The sequence below is a fragment of the Ambystoma mexicanum genome, chromosome 3p, assembly GCF_040938575.1.
Source record: "Ambystoma mexicanum isolate Mex_15411 chromosome 3p, UKY_AmexF1_1, whole genome shotgun sequence".
NCBI lineage: Eukaryota > Metazoa > Chordata > Amphibia > Caudata > Ambystomatidae > Ambystoma > Ambystoma mexicanum.
Window position 1 is genome coordinate 621,724,354 of NC_090925.1, and position 12,601 is coordinate 621,736,954.

The 12,601-nt window shown below is 44.1% G+C and overlaps 1 protein-coding gene across 2 annotated transcripts in view; it reads right to left on the reverse strand.

Moving 5' to 3' along the window:
* Positions 1 to 1,489: 1,489 nt before the first annotated feature.
* UBTD2 (ubiquitin domain containing 2) overlaps positions 1,490 to 12,601 on the reverse strand; it is a 378,905-nt gene continuing 367,793 nt past the window's right edge. For both annotated transcript variants that reach the window (XM_069651383.1, XM_069651384.1), the window contains one exon: positions 1,490 to 2,407. In XM_069651383.1, coding sequence (XP_069507484.1) covers positions 2,010 to 2,407 — 398 coding nt within the window. In that variant the 3' untranslated portion in view covers positions 1,490 to 2,009. The remainder of the gene's footprint in view (positions 2,408 to 12,601) is intronic.

The window sequence follows — 12,601 nt, forward strand, 5'->3', positions numbered from 1 at the left end:
GTGCCAGGTTTAGTGGGTCTGAATAAATGGTACTGCAGTCCCACCTACGATAAACCTACAGAACCAGGCTCAGTACCCTACAGGTTGTACTATACACTTAGAAGTCCGAGAGTTGTGGGAGGGCTGACTGAGTGGGAGAGGAACTGGCTGAGCAAACAGCAGATCTACTTGGATTTGGAGATACCTGAAAAACAATTACACAATATGAGCCATGGGTGGCAAACTTCCACAGAAACCCATCGTTAGCAATGGAGTAGCCTGTGGTGGGGGTGAAGGTGGAGCTTGTACATTGTCCAGCGAACTGTTGTCAGGGGATAGCAGGGATAACAATGTCATAGAAGAGAGTTTGCAGAAGAAGCTACACAGTGAGTCATGAAGCTGTGACTGGATTGACTCCCAAACAGCAGGAGGCACAAACACATCCTATTCACTATAGTAACAAACATGTCTAGTGCACATCGGTGGAAGCTGGATACAACTCGTACAATACTTGAATTACAAAGTTATAAAGAGGAAACTACACAATACATCTTGTCAGTTGGCTTCGATCAGAAGCACTCATCTGCTGGTACCAGATTTGAACTTCATTTGCCTATGAACTGTATTTCAACTGGGAGATTCCCCGCATATCATGGTCAGAATATCAGCACCCCAGCCTCAAAACTGTACAATGGAATACTGAATGCAGTAGTGGAAATTAAAAAAAAAAGTACGCAATTACACATAAGAGGATCCAGCATGATGACAAGAATAAGGACCAGACATATACTTGGGATCTGAGAGAACCTCAGGACCAGTATCATACTACCAAGACAACTTTGTGGACCATGTGCCATGTCTCAAAGTCACTGAAAGCGAGAGGGAAAGGCACACAGTAACAGGATGGACCAGCATCTCTATAACAGAGTTCACACCTACAAAATCAGCGGGACCAGAGTCTGAGAAAACGGTATGATGAGGGGCCGATTCTCTGACAAAGGGTATGCTAAAAGTTGCATGGTTTAAAGGCAAAAACAAACCTTGTGTACGCTTAGTAGATTCTTCCATATTTCAAAAGAAAAGTGTCTGCCCCAGCAGACGCCTCTTATTGTTCTAATGGTCTGAGAGGTGGAGCAGAAGCAATGGCGTTTGGCACATGTGATTGGTTCGAAGTAGCTTTTGTCTGTGCTAGGGGAAAGTGCTTAGGTTCCCCCTTGTGCTGAGAGACCATCCCTGATTACTGTAAAGGATGTGGGGCATGGACACAGGAGTACGATAAATAGGTCAAGTTAGCTGGTGAGTTAATCAAGAGGGTTTTGTGATGGCCAGGCCCGGCTGCAGAAACAGGTCTACACCCATAGATGACAGAATAACAAATTTGGACTATCCATATGTACAGGATATACTATTTTTCTTATTCAGTCTGTGGCGATTTAATGTGGAGGTGAAGTTCTTGCTCAACATTAACTGCAATCCCCTGAGCCCATCTAATCAATAAACGCACGAAGTGTAGTAGATAAAAAGAGTTTAAAAAAGAGAGCAAAGCAAAAACAAAAGGAAGCTCAAGCATAAAAGACCTAACATGTCCTTACTTTTTTTTGGATGAGCAGTAAATAATGCACATTTCATAGTAGATTTTGGGAGCATTACGATAACCAAACTACATACATTGTTCATCAAAAGTGCTTCCTTTCATAGATAAATGCTCCACATACAGTCAAAACATCCTAGAACACACAAAAAATCGTATTTGTCATAAAAAGTCGCTGAATGTCACGCTTAGAAATATCACAGGTCAAGTACACCAATTAGAGCCTGCTCTTCACCTCGGTTCCCTCTTTTCACATCTCCATCACAGATGGAATTTGGTTTTCTTCCCCCCCTCCCCTTTCCACCACGTTGGTCTTTCCTTGGAAATAACTCAGCAGGCAGAAATGTTAAGAATATAGAAGTGGGAATGACCACGTCCATATAAGAGGGGGGAGGAGGGAAAACACAGCGGAGTAGGTAGGAACCGTTTGTGGATCATATTAATTTTCCACCGGTGTTGGGTTTGGTAATGGCTGGCTCACGATGACCTGCACCACATAGTCCTTGGGGATCTTGAGCTCCTCCAGCCGCATTTTGTCTGTGAGTGGCCTGCCAGAGAAGAACCAACGCTGGCTAGCGGGCTCCACCCCCTCTGTGGTGTGCAAGCGCCTCTTCATGTGATATACAGTGTCTGTGCTGCGGACAAGGAGCTTAAGGTCTTTGCCAGTAGAGAGGCGAAGGCGGAGCTGGCACTCATGACCGGAATTGGGGTTTGGTTCGGGGATATCCAGAGTCTCAATGTCGCTCTTCTCTTCTATCATATTGATTGGAGGGGCCAGGCAGTAGACGGGAAGCTGGTATCTGTTGCCTAATTCATCATAGCATTCAGTCAGTGCACCTGGGGGAGAGGAAAACACAGAGACATTACCACAACATCCATTTGGTCTGGCGGCATTTCATTGATTAAGCAATCATGGCAGACAAAAAAAGCATATTTCCCAATCCACTGCAGAGCACTACGGAGAACTGATGACCAAGCACTAAAAACGTGCATACACTTAATTCTCCTTTACCAATAGACAGACATGCACAAAATACCAACTGCATGACACACTGCAGGGCTAATTTTCATCACACCCATGACGGCTCTTCCTTTAATTCTACTCTGGCACATCCTTTGAAACTGGAACAGAACATTGTGGGCATAGCTATCAAAACACTTATGATGGGCTCTACAGATTATTGCAGGAGGGCCACTTTTCAACAATTTACTAGCATTTGCAAACCGAAAATAAAAACTCCTGCAGCATACCAAAACGGTATGCAAGGGTCAGAGAGACCTGGCTACATAAAATTACCGAATCAAAATAGAAAAAAGGCATACTTTAAGATGTCAAAGCAGCTGCAAAAACTAGATGAGGGGGTTTACATGTCGCGTTTCCTTTCTGGCTTCCCTGAATTGGTATTTCACTATGGTGGGGTGACTTAAGGTCCCACCGAAAGCATAGGGATAAACTCCATAACAGAGTGCAGATATTTCAAGTAGATAAAATGGACCAAATCATGTTAATCATAAAACAAACTCATGGATGGCTTTGTGGAGCTGGGGAGGGTTAATTGAGAGCGGTGTTGGTGGTTTGTCCCATTTCAGATCAGAGAGGCAAAAAGCAATATGCTTGGATCCAGGGCATTACTGCACATTAGGGAACGAAATTGCCAAGCAATTAAGCTGTTAAATATTTTTATTTTTTATTTGTTTATACCACGCCGACAGCCCGCAGGCATCAGGGCACCACAAAAACAAACGAAGACAAACAAAAAAAACAGGGCGAAAGCATCAGGTTCGGTCAATCAGCAGTGTAGTAACAGGTAGCGAAACCAGGAAACATGCGATTATCTGAAAAGGTGAGTTTTCAGAGCTTTTTTGAATGACCGTAAATTGGGCAAAACTGATGGTAACCGTAGTGTGTTCCAAAAGGGGGATGCGATAACTGGGAAGGATCTGCCAAAACCCCAGGATCTTGAAAACTTCATTCCTTGAAGCTGTGCAAGAGAGGAGGCGCGCAGGGTCCTCTTAGGTTGGTAGAGTGGGATCAAAGCTTTGAGGTATTCTGGGGCTTACCAAAGAGAGTGGTAGGTCTCCCCTGAAGTTGTATATGTGTGATCTTCGAGGGATTTTCAGTGAAACTCTCACCGTTTCGTTTTGGATAACCTGAATGGCACAGATGTTGGCTTTAGAGGCCCCCACCAAGTAGTACATGACAGTAATCTAACCTGGATAATATGGTAGCTCATGCTATAATCGCAGAGTTCTTTTCATTGAGGAACGGCCGAATGGATCTGAGAAGCCTAAGATGATAGTTAAGCATCAGACGGAGGTATTGCACCTGGGCTCTAGAGTTTAAAGCAGCCTCGAGAAAGACCCCCAATGGTTTTGAGCTTCGATTGGGTCTTAATATTGCCTTGGATCACAAAGTGGTCATAGGAAGGGTCCAATTTGGAAAGGGCCTGGGGAGAGCCAGAGACCATAAGTTCTGTTTTATTTACGTTGAGAGCCAGCCAATTTGTGGACATCGAAGTCTCGATGGCATTATAGGAGGTTATCCAGAATCCCTGAGGCCAATGGCGTGGTCCCCAGACAGCTCGATGACTAGCTGCGTGTTATCGGCGTAGTTTGTGAAAATACCATTTATGTACAGAAAGATCTCATGTACAAGTTGAAGGGAGAGATGGAAGCTCCCTGTGGAACACCACACTCGATGGTGGAAGTGGAGGAAAAGGCTGGGACCCAGTGGATCTTAGATTCGCAATTAAGACAACAAAAAAAAAAAAACACGACTGAATCCAATTTTCCACCTCTGTGGAACTAACACATTCATGTCGTAGGTACTGGAGTAGACACTGGTGGTCGACAAGATCGAAGGCCACAGACAGGTCCAATAGGAACATACCGGCCTTCCCCTTCTCCAAGATGTCAGTAGATGGGATTGGAGATCCACAAGAGTGGTTTCTGTGCTAAAAGATGGGCAGAAACCCAATTGTCTGCAGTGAAGATTTTTGTTAGATTCCGTGAAGGCTTATAATTGAGCTGTGGCTGCCTTATCAAGGATTTTCAATAGGAATTGGCCTAAGATTACAAGGGTCAATAGGGTAGAGGATAGTGTCTTGAAGAGCCTGATTACTTTGACAACAACTACCAGGAGCTTCTTTTGGCTTCCTAAGCCAACTGGTGCCATACAAATCCAGTGATTTGACATTAGCTAGATGTCTGGGAATTTATATTAAAAAGGTGCAATACTAAACATATAAAAAGGCATGTAAAGCATGAATGGTCATATGTAGGAGACCGTCATGATTGCATAGCATTGTGAAGTTAGATTTGGAGCATACAATGTGTAACCGTCTCACTGTGCAGCAGAGGGAAAGAGCGAGCAGGGTCAAAATTACAGAAAAAGCAGTGGCAGCAGAGAAAAATGGTGTGCCAGTAAAGAAGGATTTACAGACCTTAAGTGGCGTTAGAGATATTAAGTTGGGGTAAAGATTGGTAAAGGCTATATGAGAGCAGCAAAACGAACAACTGTCAGAAAAGAAATGAGGGCATGCAATTTGAAGAGGGCATAAAGTGAAGGCATGTAAAGTAAAATTCAAGGGATGATTCAACAGTCAGCAAGAGTGCAACAAAGAACACCGCAGCAATATAAAGAGGGGTGCAAGGAATGAGCCTTTTTGGGCACGTCACACTTGTGGCAAGGAAAGCAAGTTCTGCCATCTTTCAGGCAGTCCGCTCATAAAGCTGGGTCACGATGAGCAACTCCTGGTTAGAGGGAAATCCTGTGAACCAGGAGCCACTTCCAGCTCCTGCTCCATGGATTACAATTTCGACCCCTGAACATGCACAGCACACCATCAGATTACAAGAGCACTGCAATGTGTACCTACGCTCCCAATCTTTGGTAGGGAGTGGTATGGAAGAGGGCCGGGTGGAGGGGAGAAGCATTGTGGTTGATGAATACACCAATACACTGAATGGGTCCACAGGCGGGCTGTGACCCTTCAATTTGGCACTCAAGGACAAAGATAACCTTTCAGTGCAATAAATGCTTGGGTAACTGGAAGAGAAGTTCATTTGCACCTAGTGAACAAAATCAAAGTGTTTCCACCTTGCACCATATGTAAAACGAACCAACAGATATGAAGGAACATTTAAGGAGCAACATTAATAATTTACAGGGGAGCATACAGGTGCGAACCAACAATTTAATGTTTACTGGGGAAAATAAAATCTTTAAATCCGGTAGCTCACATGACACCATTACCCCCCCCCCCCCCTCGATTCTAAATAGCTCAAGAAGAGGTCTTTACTGTTTTATGTCCTCTGTACAAAACGGGCATCCGTATCATGCTCCATTGATGAGATATGCTGGTTGAAGTGAAGAACTACTATGAGTTGCTCTGGGGTAGCCAACATGACTGCATCCTAATAGCTTATGACAATACCAGAAATTTCTTATATTTAGAGTAGAGCTTCCACTTAGAAAGGATAGTTCAGGAAAAACCTTCTCTGCCCTTAAGTGCCTGGTCCAGTCTACAGAAATGTCCCCAAGAATACATAGAATTAGCCACAAGGGCTGATTCACGACCGGCTTAACTTCATTGGTTTGTGGGCAAAAACCAACATTCCAAGCCCACAAGCTGAGAGCTTAAAGCAGCCGCCCGCCTTTCCCTGCATATATGATCAATGTTCAAATGCCAAGCCTCTGGCCACCTCACTCCTTCCATCTGTCCTCCCAAATCCACACCTTCGCATCTTTTTGCCAGGTACCTCAACAGCAGTTCTCCCATTCTCCTGCAGCTCTTTGCATCCTCTGCCACCCTATACCCTCCTCCCCTGGCCACACAAATGGAAGGGTGCGGGGCTCCGCTAAGAGCCCCTTCTTCCAAGACAGCGAGCCATGCCACAAGCCACTTGCTTACCGTACCTTGTTTCTTTTGTCTAAACTCGCGGTTAGAAATGTAGGGGTTGACCCTCGGGTATCAACAATGGTCGTTCTGGCCAATAACTTTGGCTGGTAATAGCCTGGTGCCAAAGTTTGCAGGCTCGGGTATCATTGCTTGAATAAAATATTCCAGCTCTCTTTATACATAGTGCCACCATGAGCAATCACCAACACGAATGGAATCCAGAATGCTCCTTAATTTGATGTTTGTATGGGTATTGCAAGATCATTAGAGGGAGCGCCCCTTTAAGGTCAGCAGGCTTTCAATTAGTGTGTGCACTCTCCAGCACGTGCTCAGAGCACTTGCCAGAGAGTGCACACACTATGACAGCACGGCAGTACAGCACTTGAGTGACATTTATACGTATCCAGATTTTATTTCATGTTTGACGCAGCCCTTTCTTTGACTCACCACACTGTTTTGGCTGCAAAATCTCGCATCTCATTCAGTAGCGCACAGTATTTTGCTTAGAAACTATTGATGATGATGCCGCTTGGAAGGCCCTGAATGGGCTGAAGCCTGCATCACCTTTCAATGCAGTACCACTCCATATTCTTAAGGCCCTCCCGCAGCAAACCATTTCCCCGTTTACAGCGCCCCTTCAGTAGTCTTAGTTCTGGTGTACTTCCAGCCGCTCTGAAGCATACAGTGGTTACTCTGCTGAAAAAAAACAATTTAGACCCTCAGGCAGTGGTCCATTTCCTTACTTCCGGCTATAATGAAGCTCATTGAGGCCGCCACCACATCGCAGTTTTCAAAATTTCAGGAAAATAACTGCTTGCATCCTTTTCAGTCTGGATTCCACCAAGCAAAGGGAACGGAAGCCGTTATATCTCTGTTGGATGATTTAGCCCTACACCAGGACCGCAGGGAGGGCAGATTGCTTATGCTCCTGGACCTCTCTGCAACTTTCGACCATGAGCAAGCAGGTGTTACTGGGTGTTTATTGGAATGGTTCAAGTCAATCATTGAGGGACAGACACAGACCGTCTCCTTTCAAGCTTGCTCATCTACGACCTACAGTGTAACCTGTGGGGTTCCCCCAAGGGTCTGTCCTATCCCCTCATTCATAATATTTATACGCGTTTGCTGGCTGATTTGATTGCTCAGTCTGGAGTCCTTGTCTATATCTATGTCAATGACACTCAGTGTTTCGGCTGGACTCCCCTTAATCTGAACCTGCTGGCAAACTTCGGGACTGCTTGGCAGACATCCACTTGCCTATATTGTCCAATTGGCTAAAGCTGAATGGGGATACAACAGGTGTTGGTCCCCAATCGGCTGGTAGTCTGTGGAATTCTCAATTCTGACCCGAATCAACTGGCCCATGTCCAGCAGTTTGCGCATCTGTAAAGAGCCTATGGGTGAGACTTCTCCCCAGTGGGTCGTGAGAAGCTCAGATTTCTGCAGTGTGTAATGCAGGGTTTGGGAAACTGGGAATCCTGTTCTCGATAGCCATACCATGCTGGTTACATCTATGATAATGGGGTCACTGGACTACTGCAACCCGATCTACTTGGGGCAAGCCAAGTATCAGATAAAACATATGCGGGTACTCCAGAATGCAGTAGCAAGGTTGGCGCTTGATGCACCCTGTATGGGCCAGAGTATTTGAAAGAGAAGATAGAGCGCTATCACCCAACTAGGCAGCTGCATTAATCTTCTCAGACACTACTTAAAGTGCCTAGATAGCGTGCACGTTTTGGAGGCACTCCTTCTCGGTCATGGCCCCTAGACTGTGGAATCTTCTCCCTCTGAGAGTCAGAGGAGTACACCTTCACTTAAGTACTTTGTTTTAATCAGTCAGCGTGCATTCCTGTTTGAGTTTTTTTTCTCTGTATGGCCAATAGCAGTGCCTAGACACTTCGGACCGTAGCTGTGCTTTATGCGTATTTAATTAAAAAAATGTTAGTCTAAAAAAAAAAAAAAACTCCACCTCCCTACCTGTCAGAGCCCAGTTTCCAGAAGGACTGACAGTGACAAACCTTTTGACTGGAATCGAAGTTAGGGCCCCAGCTCTTTGCTGTAAACCTTTTTAAGAGAAGTAACAGTCTTTCACCCATATTTTAAGCTTTGTCAGGAACATGTTTAGCAGAGTCTTTCACCAGCATGTTAGCTTTGCCAGGCAAGCATCCAGCAGAGAGTTCCACCAGAGACTATGATTTTTTTTGTTAGGCAAGGGTTCGGCAGAAAAGCTGGACAGCGTGTGAGGGCATCCTTCCTATGCTCCAGCATTTCTGGGGCGGCTTCTCTCTTTGGCTAGCTGTGTGTGTCAATTTCACAGTAGGATTTCCGGTCTAGAGTTGCTTACAAGAACTGACAACTTCTAACCAGTTAAGTCACTTTTTTCTGTTTTCAACACTACTCTGCCGAGGTTTCAATTGGTCTGGATCGTCCCTCTGTAGACAATTAATCTCAGTCTAATACCCGACCATTTTCCACCCAGCAAAATCATGAGAGGATTCCCTTTTCACACAACGGGGTAAGAAAAAATAATGGCATGCAGTCTTCTTGGAATGCATTGTTGTGGCAGGTGAAGGCTATGTGGTGTGTCCAACCATCAACATTCCTGATTGCAAGGGGGAAACCACTTTGGTTCTTGTTTGTCTCGTCAGTATGGTCATTTGCCACATACCACCAACTAAAGCTTGGACTTGTTAGTTGCAGAAAACCAAATCTCTAGAAAAATCTGTATTGTTTAGTTTGGACTGCGTTCTACTCAGAACTGGATTGTTTTGTGGGGCTGGCAGCATTATCTGCAATTAAGGTGAAATATTGATACAAATGATTTTCCAGGGCTCCTTCCGCCCAGTCCACAACTTTAAGATTCTGATTTTATTAGTGTTAGATTAGACGAATAATATCATACTTGTCCTTTGCGTTTTGTTCAAAGAAAAGGGTCAATCTAGTTCCCTTCATAATTACATGAAATTAGGAAGTGTTCATAAATTAAAAGGATTCCTGATTGTATGTTTGCTCTCAAAGTTAATTACAAGATTAAATGAAATCTGAAAAAGGTTTGATTATCGTGGCTGTGAATGACATTCAGATTTAAAATCCTGTTACTTATGGGAGCTTTTGCCATTTCAATGATTTATTTTCTCTTTGAAGTTTCTCGAAGGATTGCTCCTTTTGATTGTTGTCAATAGTAATCACCCTTTATTTTAATTAATTAGACATCTCTGTAAAAATCTGCACCAAGATTACGAGGTTAAGGAGCGCAGCCATGGACCCTTCTATTCGATTGGTCAAACACAAAAAACCATAGGTCTGCCATGTCATGCCGTTTGTGGGCTCCATGAACGTAGGCAAGAAAAATGTTAGTACAGGTGTATATCATGTGGTAGTACCAAATACAAATGAGTTATTTCTTGGCTACCAGCTCTAGCAATGCTGTTAAACTGGCAGCTAGTGGCAAATGAAAGAGGACACGTCTTAGCTGGTTTGTTGATCCACTGAGCATGTATATTCATTTCAGCAACGCCAATTTGCTTCCTGAATAAAGTCCTAGTGACATGACATAATTTTACACTGCTTGAGCATTGGAAGCTCAGGCGCTGCAGCGGAGATTCAGCTTCAAAATAATTACCCAGGCTTATTCATGGGACTCTAGTCTCGGCTACTGCTTTTGTATTCTTTTAGCAAAGTTCCAGTCTCTTTAGTTTTGTTTACCTTCCACAAAGGGAGACTGTCCAGTAGAAGCAGCATGGATTGCCAGCTGTGCTCCCCGAAAAGCCCACGTCATATATACTGTACCTTGAACATCTAGTTTTGTGATGTTATCAGACACAGGATTTAGTTTGTTTTGGCAGAGGCACCATAAATTGCCATTAATGTAATTCTTATTTGAGCATCTTTTGGACCTTAGCCAGCTATGAATAACATCTTTAATCCGTTGTAGGTCCTTGGTAATCTCTTGTGGTCACTCACTCTGCCACCTTTGGAGAATTTTGAGGTACATTTTCAGCAGAGACTTTCAACAGTCTATGGCCTTTTGTCAGGCAAGCACTTCGAGACTTGAACAGCTGCTTGTGTTCATTAGACTCTTCCAGCAGAACTTCCACAATCATCTATCTCAAAAGTTTTCAGCAGAGATTTCCACCAGCCTCTAGGTCTCATCGGGCAAGTGTTCAGAAGAGACTCATTAGCCTCTGAGTTTGGCGAGGAAAGTGTTCAGCTGTTCCTCTGCTTGGCTTACCTTTGGCCATTGCCCTCTTCCCCCCATCAGTTTTCCTCTATAGGTGTTTGACCACATGGTTTTCACCCTTCCTCCTTTACAAAAAGAAATAGCGGGACATTCTGTTACATGGATGGTAAGAAAATGAATGCAATGTTACAGCAAGTCAGAGCTTTGCAGTTGCATCACCCATTCCCGATGACAAGAAAATGGGAAGCAACTTCAGCTCTGGTCTGCTTTGCTGTAAGGACGATTGCCCCACGTGTTTAAAGAACATCTCGCCCATCTCTCTAGTCAACCCAACATTTCCGCACAAGCACCCACACTACTTCTCCCAACCCGGAATACCCCCATAACCTACGCTTGTGTACAGGCGCGTTATAAATGACATATCATACCTGTAACTCCTTTGGTGTGTTATCTATGTACATCAATGAGTTACTTCCAGTTTACATTTGCTCTTCATACATCGCACACATACATACCAGAAAAGTATGTTGGCAGATGCTGGGTCCCATCTTTAGGAGAACAATTCGTGCCAATGCTGCTGGAAAGTAGATTAGGAACTATGCAAAAGGTGAACCCTTCCTTGCATAGGCAGTGTGATATGTGCTTAGCGCTACACTGTGGAAAGTATCCACAACAGAGCAACCAAGAAGTAAATGTGTATTGGATGACTTGCAAAATACAGGCTATCATCCCACAGCAAATAGATATTGTGGGTTTCCTTATATTACAAAAGCCCACCACAAGAACTCTGGGTAACGCAAATCGAGTACACTCTGGTATAACAGGAAGCTATATGGGCTGGGGCTAGCCCAGACAGAGCCCCATCCATCTCCAAAAACTGCCCATGAGCCAGGCCGTTGTCGGGGCTCCCTCTGTCACCCAAGGGTGACTTGCGATAAGGATGCACTAATTCATATGCTGTGCATCCGATAAAGCAGGGTAGCCAGCACTCAACTAAAGAAGGCTGAAAGTGTCTAAATCAGTATATGGGACATATGGGTTGGAAGTCATTTTGCTACTAGGGTGTTGTACAATAAATATGCAACAAGGCTAGTGTGCATTATAGCCTTCCAGCCTTGAATCGCCGTCATGGAAAGGTCATATTTTTAAGTGTGTGTGTTCATTCTTATAACCCCAAAAAGTTATTTTTATTTATGTAAAGCAGGTTGGTTTCATTGGTGTTTCCTCGCCTGGGTGATTTCAGGGCTAGCTGAAGTCTGTGTACATGTGCACAAACACACACTATAATGGAGATGCTTTTTAATTCAAACTCCAAAGTGTAATTTCCTTGGGTTTTGCCATTGGGGGAGCATAACAAAAGCCACAAGCTTGACATTTCTTATTCCCCAGACAAGTACACTGCCCCACACCAAAGAATTGAAAGCATGGTAAACACATGTCAGTAAAAGTTGCCACCTTTTTAAGAAACGGTGTCTTTCTCCACCAAAAGCACATTTAAAGTGAGAAAGTGTTCAGTTGGCGAAGACTGATGCCTCCCTGTGGAATATTCGCATACCCACAGACCGGTTTCACCCTGTGTCAAACTCATAGATAACAATGGAGGCACGTGGTTAATACCTGCAGATTACCAGTGGACAGGGGAGCTGAAAACATAACTGAGAACTTAAGAAAAGTTATTAAGCACACTGGGTCTGGGTCATTTACTTACAGAACAAAGATGATGTATGCACTTACTGAACGGCATATAGGCAAAATGAGAAATTGATTTATTTCCAGAAAGCAATTTAGGAACTGAACCAGAGGGAGCGTTATTTATATAATGCACATAAGACCACCCGAGACAATGCTGACCAAATACATGTTTGCAAGGTCTCATGGGGTATTGTTTAAGGCAGGGGGCCCTTGCCTATAAAGCAAACAGCCCCTCCATTAACCACACCAAGCACA